This window comes from Tympanuchus pallidicinctus, unplaced genomic scaffold, assembly GCF_026119805.1.
Source record: "Tympanuchus pallidicinctus isolate F22 unplaced genomic scaffold, pur_lepc_1.0 scaffold15, whole genome shotgun sequence".
NCBI classification, from domain to species: domain Eukaryota; kingdom Metazoa; phylum Chordata; class Aves; order Galliformes; family Phasianidae; genus Tympanuchus; species Tympanuchus pallidicinctus.
The window spans coordinates 34,587,671-34,614,297 of NW_026294669.1; the positions used below are offsets into that span (position 1 = coordinate 34,587,671).

General features: G+C 53.2%; 2 protein-coding genes across 5 annotated transcripts; both read left to right on the plus strand.

Moving 5' to 3' along the window:
* Positions 1–4,563: 4,563 nt before the first annotated feature.
* On the plus strand, positions 4,564–17,650 carry ASB18 (ankyrin repeat and SOCS box containing 18). Of its 4 annotated transcripts, none has more exons than XM_052675882.1 (6): positions 4,564–4,779; positions 7,466–7,615; positions 8,326–8,593; positions 14,909–15,407; positions 16,087–16,200; positions 16,917–17,650. In XM_052675882.1, exons 1-6 carry the CDS (start codon positions 4,608–4,610, stop codon positions 17,097–17,099), a joined length of 1,386 nt encoding a protein of 461 aa, XP_052531842.1. In that variant the 5' UTR covers positions 4,564–4,607; the 3' UTR covers positions 17,100–17,650. The 4 variants fall into 4 exon arrangements, with proteins under 4 accessions (XP_052531842.1, XP_052531841.1, XP_052531843.1 ...); XM_052675881.1 differs by having other exon boundaries at positions 4,566–4,779; positions 16,914–17,650; XM_052675883.1 differs by having other exon boundaries at positions 4,666–4,779; positions 7,368–7,615; positions 16,914–17,650.
* Positions 17,651–22,843: 5,193 nt separating this feature from the next.
* On the plus strand, positions 22,844–24,463 carry GBX2 (gastrulation brain homeobox 2). Its single transcript, XM_052675894.1, has 2 exons — positions 22,844–23,373; positions 23,836–24,463. Exons 1-2 carry the CDS (start codon positions 22,884–22,886, stop codon positions 24,360–24,362), a joined length of 1,017 nt encoding a protein of 338 aa, XP_052531854.1. The 5' UTR covers positions 22,844–22,883; the 3' UTR covers positions 24,363–24,463.
* The last annotated feature ends 2,164 nt before the right edge of the window (positions 24,464–26,627 follow it).

Genomic DNA, 26,627 nt, shown 5'->3' on the forward strand with positions numbered 1-26,627 from the left:
GTTCCTAAGAAATCCTTGTTCTCATCAAAAACCTCATGAAAGCCAATGGGCAATTAAAGAAAGAAACTGTCAACAGGCACAGAATCACAACATAGGTTCCTAGGTTGGAACAGGCTACCAACCATCAAACTGGACACCATGCCCACCAAGTGCCACATCCCTTAAACACCTCCAGGGTTGGGAACCCACCACCACCCTGGGCAAACCCCTAAGCAGCTGGGAGCACCCAGGTGCAGGTTACAAACCCTAGGCACTATCCCTGCCCCATAAATCTCCCAGACGGCCCTTGCTGGGAACAGAGGCTGCCAGCACCATGAGGTCATGCTTTCACAATGTGCTCGGGTATTATTAGCCCCCCTGGCTTATGTTGAGAGCTCAGGTTATGCCTCTGTGGCCAAAGCCCTTTAATCAGGCGCCGCAGGGCCCATTAAAAGCAGTACCAACACTTGTTGGTGATCCCTGCCAATTTCATGGGAACTGTTTTTCCCTGCCAGCCTGCATGAAGTGATCCAGAAGCAGGGTTATGGGGAGAAGCATCCCCCCAGCATGGGGGCTGTTGCACCCAGCACTGAACCTTGCAGTCATTGACAATGAGTCTCCGTGAGCATCTGCTCCCAGCAGCTTAGGAAATACTTAACGCTGCTTTCCCCTCAAGGGGATGGGGAAGTGCAGCCTTGCAGAGAGCTTGATGCTTTGGCACATAGTCCTCCACCATCAGGCAGAAATCAGCCTGTGCAGAACAAAGCAGGGCCATATTGGTGGTGATTGACCCAACCCACCCCAAGGGGAGCAGCACAACATTTTGGACCCATCACTGGGGAAAGCATCCATCCACCAAGCGACCCACCAACATGGTGGGAGTTTATTGTTTAAGATAATGTTAGATTTTTTTTTTTTTTTAAAGACATTTCTCAGCAAAACCCCCCAAATCCTGTAATACAAAGTGAAACTGACTGTTCTATTAACTCCCATCCTGCATCAGCAATTTTCTAAAGTGTGGAAACGTTATAATTGACTTTTCTGCTAGTAGCAAAATGTCATTTTTTCTTAATACTTCCTAAGTCAGTAATGCATTTCAAAAGCTTCTGATGCCACTACCACAACAGGACTTACAAATTAGCACATTTTTAGCTTTTCATTAAACACAATACAAAAAGTCTCATCATATTAGGGTTTCTCTCCTCATTATTGAAAGTACTGCGACTTTGGAACTTCTGGCAGCAAATTATAATGCACTCAGCCTGGGCCCATTGTAAATCAGGACTTCAAAAAGGGTGTCACGTAGTTGGCCCTCTTTAAGCACTGAAAATATCAGAGTCTATTTGAAAACGCCTTATGTAGTCTCTCACTAGCCTTGCAAATCATCACAGCACCAGGTAGAGCTTCCTTTTATTTTTCCTCATGGCATCAAGCCATTTCTATTCTGAACAGAAAGAGTATTACTTCTTGCTGGGATTTGAAAAAAAAAAATAATAAAACACTGAAGATAACAAGCTGCACAAGATCCCCAAATCATTTAGGGCTCTTGTTGAGCTTTGCACGCTCTCAGCATCTGTGCTCCTCCAAGCACAAGGCTTACTCTGGCTGGACAACCCATTGCATCTACTGACTTTTTACATGGGCAATGGTAGTGACAAAGCAAGAGCAAAGCATAGAACACAGAATGGCTTGGGTAGAAAGGGACCTTGAAGATCATACAGCCCCAACCAAACATGGGCTGGTTGCCTCCCACCAGATTGAGCCTGCCCAGAGTCCCATCCAACCTGGCCTTGAGTGCCTGAAGGGATGGGACACCCACATTCATCCACTTGCAGACACCCCCTCACCTTGGAAGAAGAGCAACATCTGCCTTTTTACATCTTCCTTGTCTCAAAAGAGGCTCAAAGCGTTTCTGATCTCTGCAAGGCTTTCTGCAACGCCAGTGCTGTACGGCTTCCCATAGGTGGGCCATTTCTCCTTAAAAATACTGATCCCATCATTAACAAAAGAACCCAGGTCCCAGGAGTAACTGGGACTGTTTTTCAATCCCAGCTAGATCATCATTTGTTACAGTTCCTGTGTCCTGATACACAATGGGAAACGAGGAGAAACCACCTAGGGGCCATTTAATGGAGTAGGGCAATTGCTTCCTAAGTAAATAATTAATCATAATTAAATTCTAAAAAGAAGAAGGGTGGAGGGAAGGAGAATGCCATGAAGAAAGAGAATGCTTCCATGTCTGGAGGCATTCAAGGCCAGGTTGGATCATCTTCAAGGCCCTTCTAACCCAAACCATCCTATGAGTCTAAGATTCTATGAAAAACACCAAGAGAGATTGGAGAGCACAAGAGAATCTGAGTATTTGTTATTCAGGTGGTGGGATCAGCCCAGCCTTGTTAAGAAGACTTAAGGGCTGAGTACAATCCTGTTCTCTCCATCAAAATTATCGCTGTTCATTCAGCTCTCAGAAAGCCAAAATACATTCACATGGGCTGAAAGTTGCCATCTGATAAGCAGAAAGACTGATCCAAGCCCACAAGACCACAGCAGGCCCCGTACCACAGGATAGAGTGTCCCAACAGCAGGAGAAAAGGAGCTCTTCTGCTGCACAGCCTGCCTGAAACCACACCATGCTGCTGGGGGCCAACGTATTGGGGAAGGCAAGGGCTTAATTAGGTATAATTAACTCTGGAGGGGAAGCAAGAGCAACATGCCTCCTGCTCCGACAACACTTTGCCTGGGGAAAATTCCTCTTGCCCCTCAATCAGGCGGGCAGGATGCTGAGCACGCTTCTATCAGTCACTGACAGGACTGGCCCCTCCCTGCCACCCCAAAGCAGCCATCCTCTGGGTTCCCACTGCCCCAGGCTCAGCCCTGCTCCAACCAGCATCTTCTCCTTTCTCCACTCCCCGCGCAGGTGTGCCAGCACATCAATGCACTTCTGCATGGCACATTGGTCCCAAAGACAAACAGACGCCTGAGTAGAAGGATAACCATCTCCTTATCACTTTTATCCAGACTAACTCAATCCTGCAGGTAAAACTGCTGCTTTTAACCCAAATCAGCCCCAACTGAGGCCAGAGGCACTCCGACGAACTCACGTACCTTTGCACTGGTACCTGCTGACAGCTCACCCCGCATGATGGATGGACCAGGTGCCGGCCAGCCCCAAGGATCAGCCACTCCATCCTGATGCTTCCCCAACCTGTAATTTCCCAAGTGGGTGAGGAATGGAAGGGAGCTCCTCACCCATTGCAGGAGCACAACCTGATGGGTGTGAACTAGCATACAAACCAGATGGCCACCTTGGTAAGCCACAGCTGTGCTAAGGAGAGGTCATACCGGTAATGAACTGGGCCTGGTCATCACTAATTAATGCTGTCAGGTGAAGTTCAGAGGTGCCCACTGACAAGGAATAAATCAATCCCTCAGAAATGCATACGTACAGAAAGGGATAGTTGAGTTAGTTCCTCTGCATCCCAGAGGGCAAGTTATCATCCCCTTAACTTTCTCATTACAGCGTGCTTGGGAAACACTCTTTCCATCCTGTAAATTGGGGGTTGGACTCGATGATCTCTGGAGGTCCCTTCCAACCCCTACGATTCTGTGATTCTGTGATTCTGTGAAATATATGCCCTTCCCAAATTCGTGATGCTTCCAGGTGCTGGAAGCTAACCTAGCCTCAGAGCAAAACCAGAACCTCCCCTGCTCCGTGGTGATGCTGTGGCCCAGGAATTCATCCTGGGATCCTCAATGTCTTCCTTCTGGCCTTGTATTTTGATACAACAGAAGAAGGGGACGCACTCCAGAGAGAACTGGACAGGCTTGAAAAGTGGGCCCTTGTGGAGCTAATGGGGTTCAGCAAGGTGCAAGGTGTTGCAGTTGGGTTGAGGCAATCCCAGATACTTGTACAGAATGAGAGAAGTGCTCATTGGGAACAGCTCTTCAAAGAAGGACAAAGAAGACCTGGTGGACGTGAGCAAGCCAGCGTGTGCTGGGAGGCACACAAGGCAAGCAGGAGACCACACTGCTGGGGAGAGAGACAGGACCGCTGCGTGACTGCTAATTAGCAAATGCCATTAGCAGCCCTGCACTGATCCACGGCCACGTGACGCAAGGTCAGTTGGAGACAGCTTTCCCTCTCATCCCTCCACGTGACATCTCACAACATTGCTGAGGGGTTAAATAATCGGTAGCGCTGTGCCAGCCAGCCCCCAGCCGATGGAAACGTGATTCCCCCTAAAACAGGATGCACACCCGGGCTGAATTCACACACGGTAATTAACACCGTGCGCTGCTTGGGCAGGGAGGGGACAGGGGAAGCCTGCACGTTGTATTTTTAGTGCAGCTAATAGCTGTAGGGTTTTATTCCTGTCTGCACGTTAATTGACAATCCTGAAGGAAAAAAAAAAAAAGGTTAACTCCCAATAAAGCCTAGAGAAAATCGATGCAGCCTCCTGACGAGTGCGTGTTTCAGCAGGAGGCCAGTCCTGCAAGGCTCCCACCCACAGGACTTTTATGGGGGCTGCTGGCACGATGCCCACCTCCCTGCTGCATCCCCGCTGTGCTTTGTCCTCCTGCCCAGCAGCTCAGCCATAGAGGCTCGGCTGGGGGCACGGTGCTGTCACATGGGGCTGAGCAGTGCAGGAAATATAAATGTGGTGACGCGTGCCCAGCAGGCTGTCCCCACGCCGGGAGCACCCAGCCCTGCAGCAGGAGCTGGGGATGCCCATGCCAGTCTCACAGGGACCCGTAGAGCCCAGCCTGGCAGAGCCAGCCTTGCACAACCAGCCTCCCGAGGTAGGTGGGACAGCAGGCGGGTTGTCACATAACGCTGTGGGGCAGCCCCACCTGGCTTAATTATCTCTGTTTCTTTGATGCTGGGAGGGTGCAAACCTTAAATCCATCATGGATTCAGCTTGAAGCCAGGAGCAGCTGGCCAGCCACCTTCGCGTCAGGGGGTCCTGCGTGCACACACAGCTGAAATTTCATTGGAAAAAAAAGAACCAACAACTAGTTTTCCTGCTCCCGGAGGGCAGCTTTAAATCACTGGGTCTGGACACTGATGATTTTTACCCCATCTAGAGACTGTGTGTTGAAGCTTTGGGGTTGGCAGAAGAAGCAACCATGATCTGAAGTCTCCGCGGTGCTATGGCAAAGTTGCTATGAGGCAGCTCATGGCAACGGCTTAGGAAACAAGCTCTTGCTTTAGTCGTTTTGATTCTGCATGTTGTGCTCTTTCGTGTGACAGCGATGAGTTTTCCTTGTAATGTGAAGCTGGTGCAGACAATTTAAGTCATTATTAATAGATATGCTTGATCTGGGGAAGTAAAATGCTTAATGTTTTGTTAAATGAGGTGTACTCTGCAAATGCTCGTATTCGAGGAGATGGTGAAGATGCTGCCCCACGTTAGAGATTAATGGTTGCAAGCCTATTGCTGATGGGGTGATCACCCTTTTCTCACCAGCATTTGGAATTTTGGACACATAAGATGATCCCAGGTTAAATTTGGGGCAGGCCCAGGCCCTCAGAGCAGCATTTGCACAGAGACCTTGATAGCTGAATGGATGGCACAACCTGAAGCTTCACAGCACACCATGGGATCTCAGCCCTCCACCACTCAAAATGGAGGCTTGCCCAGGGCTTCTAACACATCACTGCAAAGCGTGGGTCACAGGTGGTAGATTTTGATTACAGATATTTGGAAGAAATTCCTCACCCTGGGGGTGGTGATGCCTGACACAGCTGCCCAGAGAAGCTGTGGATGCCCTATCCTTGGCAGTGCCCAAGGCCAGGCTGCATGGGGCTCTGAGCAGCCTAGTCTGGGAGATGTCCCTGCCCATGGCAGGGGTTGGAGCTGGGTGGGCTCTAGGGTCCCTGGCAACACAAACCACATCATGGTTTTATAATTAACCTTAGACACCGGACCAGGGATGACTTCCCCACTTCCAGTCAGCTTCAAGATGCTCTGCAGGTGTTCTGCCTGCCAAATCCTCTCTCCAGTAAATCATTTTTGTTTCTATGATAACATTACAGATACATGGAAATATCATTTCATCCTGACAGCTTTCTCTACCCACATCAGTGGAAAAAGCACCAGGCTTAGCTGGGTCCTTAGCATGAGGAAACTGGGAGAGGCTCATGTGCTCGTGCCACTCAGATACAAAAGGATTTTTTCTTCTGCTCTCACCACTCCTGACTATTTTTAACTCCCTGCAAGTGCTGCTGTTGAACCTGTCATTAGCATGACCCAAGAAGTGAGTGCTACGTGCAAATAGATGCTGATTACAAGGCTCACAAGAAGGGGTCACGAAGCATTTCAGTGTGTTGGCAGCATTTAATGCCCGAGATGCAAACATACACAGACACCCCTTGCAAAATTAGCCCATGTCTGTCTGAGAATATCGGAGCTTCCCAGCACACACAGAGGGTGGTCTGGGCAAGGGGATGCTCTGGAAGGCTGCTGCTGTTGGGCAGGTGGTGACAACAGGGCACTCACAGCCAGGCCTCCTTAGCACCCTGCTCTTCCAGGGCCAAAGAGTCTGATGTCACTGCAGCCTCACCAAGCAAAGCTAACAGCATGGGTGCACTGAGCCAGGGCACGCACAGGTTCTCTAAGCAGCAGCCCCGAAGACCTCTCATTGCAGAGGGCTGCAGGAAGGACCCAAGCATATGAGGAAGGGCTGGCAGGTGAAGACATGGGGCTTTTTGTAACTGAGAGCCACGAGACACAAGTCACGTGATACCAGCTCTATTCTTGGCCCCACCATGGACTTCTCCCATGACCTTGAGGGAGCCGATGGCTGCAAGCGCCCTCCTTGGAGCAGCCTGGCTCCTTTCTCTCCTATACAAGGCATTGCAGGAGAAGCAGTTCTCCCTGCCAAAGGCTCTGGAGGGTTTTTACCTCAGTGGGCTTTGCCAAGTGCTTTGCATCCTTGAGAAGACTTGCTGACACGCCAGCTGCACGGTGCTGTCCCCTGATGCAATGCACGGAATCTCTCTGTGCAGCTGCGGCGAGATTCCAACAGGTATGGAAAAGTGTCATAGAGAAAAAAGCTTTCTCATTCGGGTACTCTCTTATACAGAGCTCATGAATGTTTATATGGGGTTGGTCGGATGGGAGCTGGTTACATTTCCCAGCCTAAAACAAGGGCATTGGGATCAATCTGCCAGCGGTAATTAGAACAGCCATTGAATCAAAGAGGTGCTAACGTGCACAGCCCAGGGACCACCTGACCCTCTTTGTATCGGGTATCCATTATCATCTGACCCCTCTGGAGTTATAAATACCACAACAATAGAGCCTTAACTGGATTATAATTAGACAATGAGGACAGGACAATGGAAACAATGACCTATAAAAGCCCCTCTGCCCTCCCGGCTGCAGGGGAAGCACTGGCATGGACAAGTTACCAGGACCAGTGACAGAGAGGCTGCAGATTTCTCCCAAACTGGATTCACAGCATCCACTGACATCTCCTGCAGAGAAGTACTACCAAGCCCTGGTCACAGGGAACCTGAGGAGCCTGCAGGTGCTGACAGACAGATACTATGAAGATGTCAACCTGGTTTTTGAGATCAGTAAAAACGAGATGGAGTGGCAGGTGAAAAGCCAAGCATTTTATGGACTCTCAGGTACTTTTTCTTTAAAAACCAGCCCAGATCAACCCCAGCTATTTACTAACCTAACCAAATGGGAGTTGCACAGTACACCGAAGTGCCTGGTGCTGCCTTCACTGTAACCTGTTCCTGAGATGCCTCCTTTTTGGCTAAAGGGTTGAACCCTTCTGCCTTAACCAGAAACACTCTGCACTTTGGTTGCTTTCTTCTGTTCTGTACATACTACTAACACGGAGGGGCTGGAAAGTGCAAGAAGTGTGTGCTCGCATCATTTTCCAGGCTGGGATGGGGCACCCTGTAGGTCAGGCATGCTTGCAAGAGGGCTTGCAGCCCAGATTCCTTGGTGGCAGCTGGGAGAGGTCACCTCACTCCTGTCTGGCAGTAATGAGATGCTGGGCTGGCTTTGTACCAGCAAGAACAGTTCCTCCTGCTCTGCTGCAGGCAGGAACCCCTTGGCTGGCTTTCAGCAGCTGCTCACAGGAGAAGGGAAGGAACAGAACCTGCAGCAAGGTTTATCTACCTGGCACGAGTGTCTTCTCACACCGTGCCACAGAATCATAGCATTACCTTGGTTGGAACAAAAACTTCAGGATAACCAACCATTAAACTTGACTTACTGACTCCCATCACCAAGCCATACCCCTCAGTACCACATAAACACCTGCAAGGTTGGGTGCTTCTCCACTTCCCTAGGCCATCCTCACTCATCTCCCTCGCCCCTGCAGGGCTGTGGTCGCTGGAATACAAGCAGGAGCTGAGCACACCGCTGTGCATCGCCGCCAGCCGGGGCCACACCGCCTGCCTGCGGCACCTCCTGCATCGTCAGGCTGACCCCGATCTGGCACCGGGGGGCTGGGCCCCTCTGCATGAAGCCTGCCGTGGGGGGCACGCTGCCTGCGTCGAGCTACTGCTGGAGCACCAGGCTGATCCCAACCTCCAGAGCGACGAGGGGCTGGCCCCGCTGCATCTCTGCACCACCCGCAACTCGCTGCGGTAAGGAGAGGGCCTTCCCCCAAACCCGCCCTACCTCTGTCCTTGCAAAGGTCCCCGGCCCAGGGTTGCACGGCTGCCATGCTTCCTCCTGGGAGATGCCTGGGGTTTTCTTCCCTGACCCTCAGCCCCATCCACATGAGATATCAGTGCCGTTTAGCACACTCGCTCTTCCTAATCTGATGCGCCCTGCACCCTTGTCCCACGGGTGGATCCATCCCAATTAGGATTATCTCAGTTTATCCTGGTTTATGAGGCTTATCCGCTCTCCTCTACAGCTGCATCAGTCTCAGTGTTTCAGACACAGGCACGGATGTTGCATTTTAGAAATACATGTGTTTGCCCTCTCCGTGGGTTTTGTGTGTGCGTGTGTGTGTCTAGTTTCAGCCCAGTAGGACTTTAAGTGCCTGAATCATTAGGCCTGGGGAATCAGGATTTTAAAAAGAGCTCGGCCCCTTGATATCCTGATGAAACCGCTTAGGGCTGCAGCGAATTTCATTGCCTGCCAGCTTCAGTCAAAAGCCACCCTGGCTTCAAACCTCTCCCCTTAAGGCAGGCAGCGAGCTTAAATAGAAGTAGGTGTTGAAGGCAAGGTACCCACTACAGATCCAATGTATTGTGGGCCAGATGTCAGAGATCTGTTCAAGCAAGAGCTCAGCAAAAGAAAGGCAGCCGGAGAGGAAAAGGTTTTCAGACATAAATATCTCAAACCCGTCATATAAATAAGAGCCTCTGCAATAGAGCAGAAGACACAAACCATTCAGCCAAAATCCCTGTATTAATCAAACAGCCTTGATGCAATGAGGGCTGTGTCGGCGCCCACAACACAAATTACTTCCCAGGCTGGAAGGGTGAGGGAGGATGGCACCAACAGCCCTTGTCATTAATAACAAGCTGCTTCTCCTTCCTTCCCCTGGACTCCCCTGGTCAGCCCTTCTGGTGATACACTGCCGATCCATCAGCCCCCAGACCATCTCACCAGCATTCCCCAGAGCCCCACCTGGTGTGTTTTAAGCCCCTCAATCCAGAAACAGTGAGGAAGGGGCTCAGGATGTGGCCGCCAACCAGCACATCCCTCATCCCACAGAGGTCTGAGCAAAACATAAGAGATATCCCAATATTAGAGCCATCACCAATCTGCACTCTATTCCCCCCAAAGAGGTGGAGGGGGATGGCGGGTGAGCCAGCAAAAAGACAACACAGGGACCAGGCAGGTGCAACGTGGAAACAGCTGAGTGATAAGCCCTTGAATATTGGGGCTTTATAATGGAAATGCTGAGAGACCCTTAACTACGCTACCCGGCGCTACGGGGGCTTCTACAATAACTAAGCCAACTCCCTTGAAAGATCAAAAATTAATAGACATTTCAGACAGGTTTTGAGGTTTCGACCACTGCTTTTCAATTGCAAAGACTTTGCTAAAGTTAGAGACTGAGGAGGTCAAGCTTGAGGTAACACAAACATTTCCTCTTTGATTAGGGGGAGACTACTTTACCCTGTCTTTTTTTTTTTTTTTTAAGTAGTAGATTTTAGGTCATCCTTAATTTTTTACTGACAATAAAGAGCAGGTCATTGACCTACATAGAGAGCTATTTTATTTTTCTCCCTCTTGATAACAATGGCCAGAACACCAATGTGCTGGGTTCTTCTATATTCCCATATACTCGGCAATTCACCATGGGGGCAGGACTTAAAACCTTTGAGCCTCTCAGTGACTGGGATAAAAAAAATTATCTGGGCTTCCTTCCAGCCATTTGAGCTTCAGAATCCATGAGATTTCAACAAAAAGGATATCAGAGCTTTAATCTAGGAGCTTTTTGAAGAGATTTAAAAAAAAAAAGTTCCAGTAAAGTTCAGTCTTACCTTCTTCACTTTAGGAGCTGTTCATGCCAACGTCGCCCTATTTAGTAGAGTTCCTCTCCTTGACCTCTTTTTTACAGCAGAGATAATTAACATGGTGGGGTAAGATGAGTCTCTAAATTCACTGCACTCTCTCCCTGGCTCTCTCTCGTTTCCCTCTCAAGCCGGGATGATTAAAAGAGAGCGCCTTCTTTGGCACCCCAAAAAATAAAATAAAAATAATTGAGGGGGAGAGGAAGAGGCTCTGCTCTCTGCGTCAGGACGGCAAGCAGGCACAGGGTGGTTTCAGTGGAGAACAGGACGCGTTCTCCCCCGTCCCACAGCAGTACCCCCAGCAGAAGGGATGGGGAACTCAACAATAGGCACCAACTGAGCCTCTGCTCTGCTGTCCTCCAGATCTGCCAGGTTAGAAAGGCTGTCCAAAGAGCACAGGATTCCCTTGGAGCTTCCCAACGGGCCTCTATGGAGGGGAAGGCCCCCAGAGCTCCCCATCCCCAGGCTCTCCCTTGCAGAAGAGGGCTTGCCATGCTAAGGATGGGAACAGATGGCACTGCTTCTGACCTTGGCTTAACGACTCCCTGTTGCCCTGTGCCACGACGAGCAACGCGACTAGGAAAATTGTGCTGACAGTGAGGGCTTCCAGCAAACTGACACATCTGTTAGGCTGTCCCTCCAGCCAGAGCCACCTGCTGGCATGAAAAAAGCCCTCGGTCATCAACTCTTTCTCTCCTTTGTTGTGCTAATGCCACCCAAACCCCTTCAGAATTGTGTTTCTGGAGTACCTGGCCCCCTTGGAAGGAATTTTTTCATGCCTGACTCAGATCTTTGTGCTCACTTTTTTACTTTTCTACACCCTGAGAGGTGGAAGAGATATTGTCTTCTAGCTCTGACCCTCTAGCTTTAGGGACAGGAGATAAAACATGAGAAGAATCAGTGAAGAGGGGATTTTGTTTCCCTGGGACTACCAGCAATATAAAGTGAGGCAGGGGCAAGCACTGGAGCTCAGGGAGGTGCTTTTAAGTGAGGGTAGCTCAAGTAAAGGCAAGTCTGGAAGAAGCCAGCAGAAAACAGGAGTAAGAATGGTCTCCCTCTCCCAGAATTGTAGAATCATAGAATCATTAAGGTTGGAAGAGACCTTTAAGATCAATTCAGTCCAACTATCAGCCCACCCTCACCAGATGCAGCCAGAGAGAAGTTGCTGCAAACAAACAAACAAACAAAAAAAAGAGCATGGATTTTGAGAGCCAGCATTTAGCATCATCTAGTGCTAAATCAAGTCCTCTGCTCCGTTTGGTATTGCTGGAATACAAAACTCAGAGCATTCAGGGCCTCTGCTTTGGAAATTTGTTCCTCACGCAAGGAAGGCCACCTCTGTGATGGACCTTGGGCAGAAAAGAACGCACTCAGAACAGGCAGTAAGCACAACTCAACAGGAGCCTTCTTTGGAAAAGAACAGGACTTTCAAGAAGTCAAAGGATGAGGTGTAACAGGAACATGCCAAGCTGAGGTGCAGGACAGCTGCTCACCCACTGCTCGTGAGGATTTGGCAAAGACACACTCAGGCCCTGGGCAGCATCCCTCCACATCCAGCCACCTGCCCACAGCTCAAGCATCACCATCATTCTCCAATGGGCTTTCCCTACCCAATGGGCAAAATTTTATATTAAAGAAAAGCACCTTCCTAGTCTCTTTTCTAATGATATTAGCAAAAGTTATCCTCGCATTCAGGCTTGTGAGTGTTCCTCAAGCTGCAGGAAATGACAGACAAGATCAAGAGCAGTTCACTCTGAGCAGCCCTTGCCATGAAAAACAAGCAAGTAAAGGACAGGAAAGCCTCACTTCAACCCTAGGGAGGGAAAAAGCAGCAGCAGCAGCAAAACAAACAGATTTTGATTACAAACATTGAGGGCTCACTCTGGTTTTGGGACAGAAATTTCCCTGAGACCGCCCCAGCCTTCTGCTCCTCCTGCTGGCTGCTCATTGCATCCCATTTCAAACCAAAGCTCTCTTTCCTAGCCTGGCTATGATGTTTCACACTGATCTCTGACTACCATTCATCTCCATGGCACCTTCACGAGGCACTGTGAGCTGTGGCCAGGGCTATAGGCCAAAGGGGACAGAGCTGAGGGCACTTTGCCCTTTAGAAAGCACCCATGGCACCAACACATGCACCAGATGACAGCACCAGGCTGGTGGTTTCTTTTGCCACCTCAAACCTTAAGTTTGGCTGCACTAAGCCCTTGACTTCTTGCAGTACTCCCAGAAAACCAAAGCAGAGGAGACTCAAAAAAACAGCAAGTTTAACTCAGCCTTGTTCAATGGGACTTCAGCCTACCTTTGATGGTAAACAAGAAGATATGAATAGAAAAACGAGACGACAGACAAGCTGGAAAGTGTTAGAGTGGATGAGTTCATCAACAGAGATTAGATGCTAAAATAAGAGCAAATAGCTAGCAAACATGAATGGCATCTACCCCATCTACAGCCCCAGGCTGGCTGCTAACCAGCACCTGCTTTTGCCCCACACATTGAAACAGGAGGCACATGGTCCTCCTCGGGGCCCACAATTTCCACAGGAGATCACCCCTTATTTATAGCCCCTCACTGACATTACAGAGGGAAAAATCCACCACCAAACAACTTGGGTTTCCTCCAGCAAGTTGGATGAGATGAAGCCATAGAACTCAATAACAAAAACAGCATCTGGGAAAGGTGGGGTTTCCAGTCTGGTGTGCCTGGAGGAATATTTGGGATGTTGAGAGGAGTTTGACTGCCTGCAGTGTCAGCTGTCCTGCAATACATTCCTGCTCCATGGGATGTGACCACTGCAGCACAGCCTCTTCCCCCAGACTCCCCTCCACACCTCCTAGCAAGGACTGTGCTGCTGCATGCTCTCACCTAAGGCAGAAATATCTTTTTCCACTGGTACGACAGCACAAGTCATTGCTTGAAACAGGAGTCATGTGTGTTTTAAAGTGGGATCTGCCCAGTACATGCAACAGTTCTGGGGTAAATTCATTCCTTTCCAGAAGGAAATGCAGAGACCAACATGCACGACAGCCAGCCCTGAGCTTATCACCTGCACTGTCAGATTATGTCTTTTGCAAAGCCTAAGTTCAGAGGACTATTTTAGGTCCATAGTATCAAACATCAATTAAGGAACAATGGACACAGAGCACAGAGAAAGTATTCAGTGTAAGATTCCTGTGCAAGCTGCAGCCTCAGAACTAAAAAGACCAATTAAAAAACTAGACCTTGGGGTTCTTTTAATGTCTTGTTGAAACACTGGCAGCAGATCCAGTGCAGTCTGGCAGGGTCTGGAAGCACTACACCAACAAAGGCTGAAGAAATATTCTGGCCACACTGTTCTGCAGCAGCTTCCCCAGCAAACTGGGGCTTGACATGCACAGGAGAGCGGACCAGGGAGGTGCTGTCGGGTCCTGCACTGCCAAGGACAGCAAGTTCTTAGCAAGCCTCAAGAAGGAGTGCTGCTGCAGAAACCAGAGCGCCTCAAGTAACCTTTATTTTATTTATTATTATTAATACTTCTGTATTATTATCCCTAGGTATGTTACCATTCATCTGGGCCAGACAAAACAAGCACTGCTCTGGCACCGTGCTTCTTCCCCAGGGCTCCTCTTCTTCCCCATCCCTCTCTGTTCCCACTCGGGTTCTCCTCATTTTGCTTCTGCATTGCTACCTGACCCCACAGAAAGCCCCAGAAAACACCTGAAATAGCTAAAAACACAAATGCTTGGTGCCACAAAGCTCAGCCCCTACAGCTGCGTGCCTCCCTGCCCCCACAGCACCCAGTCCTGGAAACATGGCAGCCATCCTGATTCATTAGGACTGGCTGATCACATCAGCTTACTCAGACACATATACACGCAAAACCCAAGGCAGCATACCCAGCTCCTTCAGCCTCTATTTGTTGTCAGAAGGATTCCTGATCTCAGGTGGAAGAGGATGTCCCAAGTGGTGCTCCAGAGACCACTTGACCCCAAGGCATGAATGTCAGCTGAGGCTTTGGGTTATGTAGATCTTCTCCAAAGTACCCCAGGAGATGAAACTGCAGCCAACAGATGGACAGCATGAAGGAGTCCATCTCCCTATGTGTCCTCATTGTGGCCCTTCAGTTGAGACAGAACCCAGCCCGCAGCCAACTGAGGGCATCTGCACGAGCATGGGCACAGCCAGGCTGAGAGCCCTCATCCACCAGTGGTGTAGGGACAGCATGAGCTCGGTTGTCATAGCAGTCAAAAAATGAATGAAACTGCTCTAAGGCACGAGGGAAACGTTGTCCAAACCACCACCAGAGTGGAAACATGGCACCAAAGTGCAGAGCAGCCCTCCGTTGCACCCTGAAATCAATGGTTGCACCACAGCCCCGTGGGATCCCAACCCTTCCCCATCCTCTCTGCAGACCCCCCAGCACACACCCATACCATGGCTTTACAGATGTGCCGAGCTGCTGCTGAAACATGGAGCCACCATTGACCTGCCCAGCGAGGACAGCGGGGAGACAGCACTGCACGTGGCAGCCAAGCATGGCCTCTATGACCATGCCCACCTCTACCTAAGGCACGGGGCAGATGTGGATGCCCGCAGCACCCGTGGTGAGACGGCTTTGGGGTTAGTCTGCAGGCAGGCCCCAGATGCTGTTGAGGATGCCCTGCAGCTATGCAGGCTGCTTGTGGTGCACGGAGCCAAGCTGGACGCACGCGACGAGCTGCAGAGGAGCCCTCTGCACGAAGCCTGTGGGGCAGCCAACAACGTGCTGGTGAGGTTCCTGCTGAGGCGTGGGGCAGATGTCAATGCCATTGACTACAACGGCATCTCCCCGCTGGGCTGTGTGCTGCAGGCAGCTGCCTTCAAGCAGGAGCTGAGGCCTCACCTGGTCGTGCAGCTGCTGCTCAACTACGGATCCCAAAAAATATGGCCCCATGCCTTTGCCAAGGTATTGGTGGGCACAGGTGGTGTGGAAGCAGGTTGGGCTGTGGGTGGGCTAGCATATGTGGGGGGTTGAAATCAGGATCCCCTCTGCTTGGCTTTGTTATGTCCATCAAGCCCAACCATCACCTGGCACCACTAATTGGTATTCCTCAGTGCCACATCCACACACCTCCTGAATACCTCCAGCAATAGGGTCTCCATCACTGCCCTGGGAAGCCCCTTCCAATGCTTGATCCCTCAGTCCAAGCATTAATTCTTCCCCATAATCAATCTAAACCTCCCCTGCTACAACTTGAGGCCATTTCCATGCATCCTAATATCACTGGGCTTGGCACAGCAGCCATCAGTGCAGTCTTGTTATGGCTGTGCGTCTCATTGATTTTACATCAAACAATCAAGAAAATATTACCCAGGCTTAACACTCACAAGCCAAAAATGTAAACAGGAGGCAAGAGCCACATCCAGATGAAACACTGCCACAACAAGGCAGTTGTTGCCTTCAAATACGTGTCCAAAATACACAGAGGCAGACAGCAACTCAGATCCATAAGGGACCACCCCAGTCACCCTGTAAGAGGGCAGAAGGGAGGGATGAGCCTCATCGACAGCTTACAGAAAACATTCCACTCTGGGAAATGCCATCTAACCCCCCAATCACCTGTTCCCTCTTTGCCCATGAGTAGGTGCTGAGGTCCTGTGCAGCTGTGCCAGAGATCATTGAAATCCTCATCAACTCCTACTCACAAATCCCCATCTCTGAGAAGTGGGTGGAGGCTGTGCCAGAGGAGGTCCTGCAGGTAAGGCTAGAGCAAAGGGGCCAGCTGTACAGCACAGCCCACCCCCATGCTGTGCCAAAACAGGGACCGGTGCCAGCAAGAAAATAAACCAAAATGCTGTCACAAGCAGGTAGCTTCCAGGTGACCAGACAAACCAAACGGGATCCCAGAAAGAAATTAAAACACATGAAGCTCCCTTTGTTGAGTGGTGTAGTGCTATAATAGGTGCCACAAAAGCAGAGTGGCAAAGTCTTTGGCTACAGCAAATGAGAGAGAAAGAGGATAGATGGATCTTTCCTTTAGAAGACCTCAGCTAGACAGGGATCTCCAGCAAGAGAGGCCCTTACCTCCACTGCCAACTCCTAAATAAGGTCTGGAAAGGGGTGGATCCTGGCTCCAGCCCTTCCAATCACTCAGGTACATTGTTTGCAGCTGAGCTCCCTTGGGTTGGCCCTGCCTTCTCACCGGGTGCTCAATCACTGCTTCAGGCCATGACTTAGCATTGCCACTACAGGAGGAAAAAAGAAGGAAAACAGAAAACAGAAATAAGTGTAGCTGTAAGCATTGGAGCCCATTTTAACAGAGCCATCTCAGCTTTGCATCACCAAACACGGACAGTAGATTTCATACCTCCACCCCTTAGATCTCCATCTCTGGCTTGCTTGGCTTAACTAAGTAACAGTAATAATAATAATAATAAGGTGCTCATTTATTTCCCCTGCCTCTCTTTGCAGCAGCACCAGCCATTCTATGAGTCCTTGTTCCGGCTGGCAGGCGCAGTCCGGTCCCTACAGCACCTGTGCCGTTCCACCATTCGGAAGAAATTTGGCAGCCGGTGCCACTGTCTCATCCCATCGCTGCCCGTGCCCAAACCACTGCTGGATTATCTGCTGCTGGAACCAGAGGGTGTCCTGCTCTGAATGCACAGCCATCCTCTGCGTCTTCCCCGTGGCAGCATCCATTGCTGCTGGCCAAGCAGAGGAGCCACCGTCGTCATGACAGACCGGTGCTTTTCAGGGACTTCTAGCATAACCAAAATGTGCTTTCAGCTGTAATTTGGTATGGATTTGTTTGTTTCTTTCTTTTCTAATTGTGCTTTCCATGGATTGTAAGGAGTAATAAAATGAGGAGTGGCTGCTACAGATGTGCTGCAGGTGTGGGTGACATTCAGGACCAAGGAGCTCACAAGGATTCTCACCCACTCCCCTGGCTGTGGTGCCATCTCCTGTGCCCATTCTGCCTGCCGTTGTCAACAGGCACGGAGGATGGTGGGCGTGCAGCCCTTTGGGCTGTCTTTGCCTGTGGTGCCTTGGCACAAAACAGCAGGGAGCATTTGGATCCTCACATGATTGACTGCTGAAGCAAAGCACGTGTGCAAACACACCCCTTGGAAGCACTCACCCAATTGTTTCAGTGCTCAGTGACACTCACTATCAAATAAAATAAAGGAGAGGGGGAGAATCAGCCTTTTTTTTCATGTTGGGCTGCACAGAGCTCAGAGCTCTGCACCCACGCAGCCCTCCTCTATTCACTGCAGTGATGGGTACAGGATGGAGGCCCTGATTCCCACAGCCGGTGCTGAGCATGGAGATGGTGAAGAGAAAGAAGATCCTCGCTGGAGTTCTGGAAGTGATCCCTGCCAGATGTGCACAGATGTGCCATCCGTGCCTCTTGACTCCGCCTCCTGGGCCGCGGGAATTACCCCGCGGCAAAGCACGTGTGACACGCTGCTCCGTTGCTTTGCACGTTTGTTTCGGGGTTTAAGTGGGGAATTGGAAGCTGCTGAGAGGAGAGCAGCCATGCCCTAGCTGGGCTGTGCTAGGAGACAGCGGGAAGCTCCCGGGGGGGGGGGGGGGAATCCGCGGACACGCGTGGGAAGCGGCGGCTGCGCGGCTGCGCGCGTCCCGCAGGGGGCGCCGTGGGAACGGCGGAGCGCGGCCGGTGGGAAGGGAGGGAAAGGTGAGATAGAAAGCGAAAGAAGAGAGAGAGAGGAAAGGTAAAATAAAAAATAAAGATAAAAAAAGAACTGTAAGGAAGCCGTAAAAGCCAACTGAAAGATAAGGAAAGAGCGAAAGAAAGAAAGAAGGCAAAATTAAAAAAAAATAATAATAATCCAAATTCCGACCGGGAAAAAAAAAATAAATAATAAAGATAAATCGATAAAAAGGACAAAAACAATAATAACAACAAAATACTTTTGTTGGTTTTGCCCCTTTTCTCGCGACTCGGCTCCGCAAAGTTGCAAAGTTGCGCGGCCGCGCAGTTCTCCGCAGCCGCGGAGGGCAGTGAGCGGGCGGGGGCTGAACGGCAGCCGGAGGCGGGAGGTCGCATTAACTTGTAATACGGAGCCACATAAAAATGCGATTATGACTGCTAAACAGAACGCAGTAGGCTGCTAGTTAAGACAATGAGATTTCCGGGAAGCGATGCATAAATTCTTCAAAAATGACACATTTTTCACGTTTCATTCCAATTAAATTACTGAGGCAGCTAACACACGATACATTTGGGTGAAATGAAGGCTTTCCGGGAGGCTTTTGTCGGTCTCTCTGGATGCGCGTGGTTTATGGAACGCGGTTCCTATTAAGCCGCTATTAAGGCGGAATGTCGGAGCCCCCGCTCCTCGCCCTGCCCCGGGGGGTCGGGTCCGGCTCTGCTCCCCACTCCCCGCAGCCGTAGGGGATGCCGAGAGCCCCGCGCGGCAGCTTCCGTCCCCCAAAACCCCCAAATGGTGGGAATGAAGGCGGCCGTGGGCTGCGCTTTGCCAGGGGGCTGGGAATGGAACGGGGCAGGGAGAGACCGGACGGGACCGCAAAGGGGAGGGGACACTAAAGGGATTCCAAGGGAGAGACCAGAGGAGACCCCGAAGGGGACTCCGAGAATGATCCCAAATGGGACCGCGATGGAAAATCCAACGGAGACCCCAAAGGAGATCCCGAAGACTTCCATCGAGACCCCTGCGGGGTCCTGATCCCCCCACCCCGGGCAGGAGCCGGCCCAGAAGCCCCGGGGGGGTCCGGCGCTCCTATCGGAGCCCCCCCAGCCCCGACCCGGCCCCGGCGTTGGGTTTGCAGAGCGGTGGCAGCTCGCCGGGGCGGGCGATGCGCAAAGCGATACGAATCAGAAATGAGATTTTGAAGTCCTAATGAACCTGATTGCATGAGCATTTATAATCCCCCATGGCTTTAAATGAAATCAGATATAATCAGGAGCTATGGGGAAAGGGAGTGTTTACAGGCAGAGATTGGGAAGTGCTGCTGTATTAGTAAAGATGCTGTTCCTTCTATTGATGTCTGAAATGATGGATAATGTGAGAATGGCAAATATACTATTTGTCTAATGGCTCTGCAATTAAATTCCCCTGTAAATGACCCATGCCTCATTTCATCCTAATCTATGGAATTTTGATTGAATTCGTCAGCTCTAATTGAAAAATACTGCGCTTTAATGTCTGCGGTGCTGTTCCAGGACCGCGGTGGTTTTAATGAGCCGGTGCCCCCTGACCCGGGAATATTTGAGACTTTTCTCCGGGATTGGAGGCGGCGGAATTCCCCCATATGTGCCCGTGTGGGTCCCCCCGATCCGCTTCTGTCCCTCCGAGCGCCGTTCTCCGCTCCGCTCCTTCGCCGCTCCCCAGATATTTTGCCTGCAGTTTTCTACATCCTAAAAAAGAACCAGATCCCATTCCCCACCGCTCACGTCCGAACGAATTCGGGGCGTTCAACGGTGCTGCCGGAGCCTCTCTCCTTCCCGATAAAGCCGTCCGCATGCACGCAGAGGATCGGGGCGATGGGGGGGTGGTGGGGTGGGGGGACATTCGTCCTTTTTGCCTCTTCTTTCCAGCCCGAAAATGCAGTGAAGAAAAGATTGTGGGATGGGGGGGGGGGGGGGAGGGGGGGAAGGGTTGGGGGGGGAGGGTAGAGGGAAGGGAGGGGAGTTTGATAAGGAAACAAAAATAGTAAATTAAAAGAAAAAAGAAAAAAAAAAGGGGGGGTGAGGGGGGGGAAGCGGGGGGAGATTGGGGAAAGGATGAAAAAAAAAAGCGCACCAAGGAGCACAACCCAAAGTGCCGGATGCAGAGCGGCGAGGAGGAGCCCCCAACGCCCCATCATGAGGGCTCTGCAGGAGCTGCCCCGACTCATCCCCCGTTCGGAGCAGTCGGTGCCGCTCCCGGTACCGCTGCCCGCAGCCCCACAGCCGCATCTCTACCCGATCGGTGCCCTTGGGGCGGCTCAGCCCCGACCAACGCAGCGGAGGGGTGTGTGTGTGCGTGTGTGTGTGCGTGTGTGTGTTGAACATATCCCCGGTGTGCCGGATCTGATGGGAATCATCTCGCCGGGTTCTCCCCGAAGCCGAGTTTTGCTTTTGATAAAGTCATCGGTTGGGCTGTCAGGAGCAGAACGAAGCCGAGCCCCGTACGCGCATCACCAGGCACCCTCCATACCATGCGTACCACACACCCTATACCCCCATGCCGTGTACCCGTGTACCTCGCATCTTATACCCATATCCGTACATCATGTATATTCGCCTTTTTTTTTTTCCTTTTTTTCTTTTTTTTTTTCTCTCTTTTTTTTTCTCCAAAACCCGGGTTATTTCTGCTTGGTTGTTCGTTTTTTGGGAGACGATCGGCCAAAAACACCTTCTACCGCTTTAGCGCACACGGTCTCTCCCCTCCAGCAACCAACCCCAATTCTCCCTCTTTAAAACACGACTCCAAAGCTCCATCCCTAGAAAGGATTTCGGGGAGAACTCAGAGCCCCCGTGACAGCTCAGCCATGCGGGGACAACCGAAGAGCGGGGATTTTTTGGCTCCCACCCCCCGGTGCCGTCCCGCCGGGGTTCCCCGCCCGCTGCTCCCGGCCGCAGTGCTGCTCTGCACCCCCGGCACCCGGCGGTGTTTCCTAACGGAGACGATCGGCCGCCGCAGAGCCGAACAAAGCCCATCTCCGGCGGTAGAAAAAGTCACTTTTGTCCGGAGGGGAGGATGGTGGTGGTGGAATTTTTTTTTGTAGGGGGCCGACGACAAACGAGGGCAGCGGGCGCGGGGCGGCGGGACGCAGCGGCACAGCGCTACGGGGACGGAGGGTAAAAAGGATGAGGATATTCAATTCTGAGCGCTCAGCGGACGGCAGAAACCCGCTCCTCCGATGGCATTCGGGTGGAAGGAGCGGGGCACCGTGGGAGGAAGGGGATTTTGCCCTCGTCCCCCCGCGCTGGAGCCCCGCAGCCCCACGGAAACGGCAGTGGGGGGGGGGGACGGGACAGTGCCAAAAGGACGGCAACGGAGCGCCCGAGGCGGGGATGAAGAGAGCGGATGAGTTTTCCCGGCCCACGGAAGACGGAGCTGGGCCCCAAAGCCCCCATAGAAGACCTCAAAGCCCCAAAAGGAGCGCGCATTGGAGGGGGAAAGGGAGGAGGGCCTGCACCCCAACAGCGATAAACTCCATAGCAAGGTCACTGGGGCCGAACTCCCACCGACCCCATAAATGGGGCTTGGGCTCAAAACCCATTCAGGGGCTGGTTGGAGGAGCACGGCCCCACACCGGTGGGGGGAGGCTGCCAGGACTCCCAGCTCCGGGAAGGCAGCTGTGGGATACGGCTCATCCCCGGCACACACCGAGCGTGGACCCCCAAAACAAGAGGGAGGGCGGCCGAAGGCTGCGACCCCCCCAGGTCGGGGGCGGTCCGTCCCAGTCTCCTTATTTTTCCTCCCTCTTTTTTTTTTTTCCTTTTAAATTTTATTTCCCGAGCCGCTCCATCCTTGCTGGGAACACCCCGTAATTGCCGTGCTTTGCCTCTTCTCCTCTCTCGTTATCGTTATTTACGGCCTTTTGGAGTTGTGCAAAGTTCCCTTCACGTTCAATTTCCAAGTTTGGGGCTTTTTCCTCTCCCCCCCCAGCCCCCCTTTCCCTTCTTTTTGTGTTCGCGTCCCTCCTTTTGTCCCCGCGCTCCGAGAGGCTGCGATGAAGGCGGCGGCCGCGGGGCCGTAATTCCGCCGCGGCGATGAATGGAGCTCCGCATAATGGAGGGGGGGAAACGACGACGACGGACAGCTTCGGAGCCGGGGGGGGGGGGTGTGTGTGTGAAAAAACTGATAAAAGTGAAAAAAAAAATAATAACAAAAAGGAGAAAAGCGGGAAGAAAGGAAAAATAAATATGAGAAATAGGAAGAAATAGAAACAAACAATTCAAACGAACAATTCAGATTAAAAAAAAATAATAATAATAACATGAAATAACAGCGTTAAGAAAATAAGAATGAATGGAAAAAGGAGGGGGGGTCCGGTGCTGGGGGCCGACCCGCCGCGCTCAATGGGAACGCCCCGTCCGGAGGCGGAGAGGAGGGGCCGTGGGAATAGTGGGCGTGGCCTCCGCGTTAGGCCCCGCCTCTCAGAGCCGCCTGCCCAATGGGCGGCGCTCTCGGCGGGCACGTGGGGCGGGCCGTGTTCCCAGCCGGGCAAAATGTGAATGGGCGCGGGGGAGCGGGCGGGCAGAGGCAGCGCGGCGCGGGGCGGCGGGGGGCGGCCGGCCCCGATGTGCGGGCGGCGGCGGCCCCGCTCCGCCCCGGCTCGGCCCCACGCGTGGGCGCTGCGCGGCGCTGAGCTGCGGGAGCCGGAGCCCGAGCAAGAGGAGGAGGAAGAGGAGGAGGAGGAGGAGGAGGAGGAAGAAGGTGGTCGCCGCTGCTCCTCCGCCGGCCCGGCATGAGCGCGGCTTTCCAGCCCTCGTTGATGATGATGCAGCGCCCGCTGGGAAGCAGCACGGCCTTCAGCATCGATTCGCTCATCGGCAGCCCCCCGCCGCCCGCCCCCGGCCACTTCGTCTACACCGGCTACCCCATGTTCATGCCGTACCGGCCCGTCGTGCTGCCCCCCCCGCCGCCCGCCCTGCCGCAGGCCGCCCTGCAGCCTCCTCTGCCCCCCGCGCCGCCCCCGCCGCTGCCCGCATTGCCCGGAGCCTTCTGCCCTGGGCTGGCGCAGGGCATGGCCCTCACCTCCACGCTGATGGCCGCGCTGCCCGGCTCCTTCCCCGCCTCTCCGCCGCGCCCCGAGGCCGCCAGGAAGTTCGCCCCCCCAGGGAACTTCGACAAGGCCGAGGGATTGCCCCCCCCGGACGGCGGCGGCGGAGACGACGGCAAAACCGGGGGGGGACTGCTGCCCTTCCCCGCTGCCGACGCCGTGCACGCATCGCTGGGTGAGTGCGGGCCGAGGGGGGGGGGGGGGGGGGGGGGACGGGGACGTGTGGGGATGGACCCCTGGGCTGGGGGGGGACCGGGCTGCAGGGGCTCGGGGTGCGAGGGCGACGAGACTTCTTAATTTTCTCACTTCTCCCGGCCCGGAGAAGGGAGGTTCAGAACCCCTCGCTTTGACTGAGCCGTTGGAATTCGGGGCTCTGAGGCCGGGGGTCGGCGGCTCTCTATTAATAAATTCGAGCATCTGAATCGGGTGTCCGGGCCCGGTGGTTCGCTGCCCTCGTTTCGATTCAGGCTTCGTAATCGTCGGGTGCCTGGAACGGGGCTTCGGAGCCCCTCGGTTCAGTACAGCCGTTGGAATTCGGGTTCCTGGGGCCGGGGGGTTCGCAGCCCTCGGTGACATCTAAACTCCGGACACGGGGCTTTGGGTCCTGGCCCTAACGGGGCTCTGTGCTCGGTTGCAGCCGGGGCCCTCCGCGGCGGCCCCAAAGACGATCCCAAAGCGGAGGAGGAGGCGAAGGGCCGCGAGGAGAACTTCTCCATGGACAGCGACCTCGACTACAGCTCCGACGAGAACGGCCCCACGCCGGCGGCCCCGCGGGAGGAGGACTGTGGTACCGCGTTGGAGGAAAACCCCCCCAGCGCCGCCAACGCCGCCGCCAACGCCGCGGCCACGGGGAAGAACCGACGGCGACGGACGGCGTTCACCAGCGAGCAGCTGTTGGAGCTGGAGAAGGAGTTCCACTGCAAGAAGTACCTCTCGCTGACGGAGCGCTCGCAGATCGCTCACGCCTTGAAGCTGAGCGAGGTGCAGGTGAAGATCTGGTTCCAGAACCGGCGAGCCAAATGGAAGCGGGTGAAAGCGGGCAACGCCAGCTCCAAGGCGGGGGAGCCCTCGCGGAACCCCAAAATCGTGGTACCCATCCCGGTGCACGTCAGCCGCTTCGCCATCAGGAGTCAGCACCAGCAGCTGGAGCAGGCGCGGCCCTGAGCGCCGCTGGGGGGGCAAAAAGTTGACAAACGGGGTTTTCGCCTCGCCGGACCCGCAATGAAAAGCGAAACGAACGACGGAAGCCAACCCTCCCCCCCCACATCCCCCCCACACACATCCCCCCCCCCCCCCCCCCCCAAAAAAAAATAACAGCCAACAAAACAAAACAACCCAAACAAACACCTCCCTGCCTCCCCCCTTAAAATAAATCTAGAAGCTACGCGACCCCACCGGCGACCCGCGAGCGATACGGCGGCAGCGAGCGGCAGAACTGAAGGCGGAACGCCGTACGGAGCGGGGACCGGGACCGCATCGCCCCGCACCGCCCCGGGGTAACGGCGCTGGGGGAGCCGTCGGTGCGGGGCCGCCCCTCGCAAAGCCGTTTTGAGAGGGGAAAGAGAGAAAGAGAGGGGGGGGAGGGGGAGGGAGGAGAACGGACGGACAGACGGACGGACAGACGGACACCGAGGAAAGCACGAATTCAAGCGTTGTGGTTTAATTTATTTCGATGTAGCCCGTTTCCTTCTAAGTTATGAAATTTAAGGAGCCAACTCCCGTCTTGTGAATAAAAGCCGAGAAAGAAACAAAAAAGGGACACACGCGCACACACACACGCACAAAATACCCGCACGCCTCCCCTCGTGCCTCCCCCAACCTCACCCTTCGCCCCGGCTCGGGCGCAGCGTGCGGCGGTTGTTGGGTTTTTCGGCTTTTCGCCTTTTCTTTTCGGGTCCTCCCGGAGCGCCGGACGGAGACGCCTCCCCCTCCACCTCCCTGCGGGGTTCGTTGCGACCTCGGAGGTGGGGGGGGAATCGAGGGGGGGATGCGCTTTTATCCCTATTTCGCCTTTTTTGGGGGGATGGAAAAGAGAGAGGATTTGCTGGGGAAAAAAAAAAAAAAAAGTGAGAAAACGGGGGAAAAAATTGAGGAAAAATTAATAAAGCAGCTCGGTGAGGAGGGAGCACGGGAGAGAAACGGGGTTCTGCGGCGGCATCGCGCACTTCATTTTGTTGTGTTGTGTTTTGTTTTGTTTTCCTATTTTTTCCCTTTTTTAACGGGACGGCCGCAGCACTTCGCTTCTTTCCCTTCATTTTGGGATCGTTCCCGTGCGGGGTCGGGACACGCGTGAGATCCCCTCGTGGGTCCCCTCCGCTCTTCCTTTCCATTCATTCCATACGGTCGTTGTTACCGAGAATGGACGGAAGGGAATCGCGGCCCCCCCCCTGGGGGTGTGGGGGCACTTTGGGCAGCGGTGAGGGGGTTGGAGAGGGGGGGGGGGAGTCCCTTCGCAGGGAGCGGGGCTGGGGGCGGAGGGGCAGCCCCGGGCCGGGCCGGGGGAGGTAGGAGATAAACAACGCGGGGCTGATGGCTGTCATCATCGCCATCATCGCGGTTTCATTTGGCTGCCTAATGAGTCAGAGCGCGGGCAGAGAGAAAAATTGTCAATCGCCCGGGCTCTAATGAATTTTTTTGCAAATTGTAATCAAGCCAGGCCGTCTCAGCTCGCTGATTAATGAGACCCAGGAGGCCCGGCCAGCACCTCGGCTTTTTATTCCATCCCGTCCTCCCCGCACTAAATTAACAGCAACTTGTCTGAGCTTCAAATTAACTCCCAATGATTAATTCTGATGGGGGGGTCTGAAGAATAGCTCGTCCTAATAGGCGCTGGCCTCTGATGCTGTTTGAAATTAATACACTTCCCCTTTGGCTGCCGGCTTTAATCCAAGGTTGGGCTTTGACATCACTCTATTTGTTGTTCCAATAAATTCCTCTCGCATCTGCAGATCAAATAATTGTGCCGTGCGGGGAGCGCTGCCCCACGGCCCCGATACAGAGGGAAGGAGAGCTGCTGCCCAGAGAGCAGGGCTGTAGGACCCCCCCTATACGTGCCATATTATAGATTTTATATCGTATGTATGCTGCATCCATCAGCAGGAGGATGCCCTCTCTGCTGTTCTCCCTTAACGAAGCTGTCACTGCTTTTTGCTGCTACACCCTCCCCTCCTTCCCCAAACCAGGAGGGGGTCCTCAACTCTTATGGGGTGCCCGGCTGCCTCCTTTCTTGTGTTTCTTTGCATGGACCTAATTGGTGTTGCTGTTTCAGTTGGGGCTCTGCGCCTTCTGCCTGCTGCCTCGGTGTGCAGGATGGGGGGGGTGCCTTTCCAGCCTGCAGGAGCCCCCGGGTGCCCACATGGGGCTGCAGAAGCTGCAGAGGGCATCAGAGCTGAGCAACCCCCCCTCCATCCCCAGGAGGTACGCAATGTG

Excerpts from the sequence above, each read along its gene's own strand:
- ASB18 (XM_052675881.1), top strand. The coding sequence starts at position 4,608 with ATGGGGCTGAGCAGTGCAGGAAATATAAATGTGGTGACGCGTGCCCAG. Across the intron at positions 7,616-8,325 it reads AGCATTTTATGGACTCTCAG|GGCTGTGGTCGCTGGAATAC; the intron begins GTACTTTTTCTT and ends TCGCCCCTGCAG. Across the intron at positions 15,408-16,086 it reads GGCCCCATGCCTTTGCCAAG|GTGCTGAGGTCCTGTGCAGC; the intron begins GTATTGGTGGGC and ends GCCCATGAGTAG.
- GBX2 (XM_052675894.1), top strand. The coding sequence starts at position 22,884 with ATGAGCGCGGCTTTCCAGCCCTCGTTGATGATGATGCAGCGCCCGCTG. Across the intron at positions 23,374-23,835 it reads CGCCGTGCACGCATCGCTGG|CCGGGGCCCTCCGCGGCGGC; the intron begins GTGAGTGCGGGC and ends GCTCGGTTGCAG.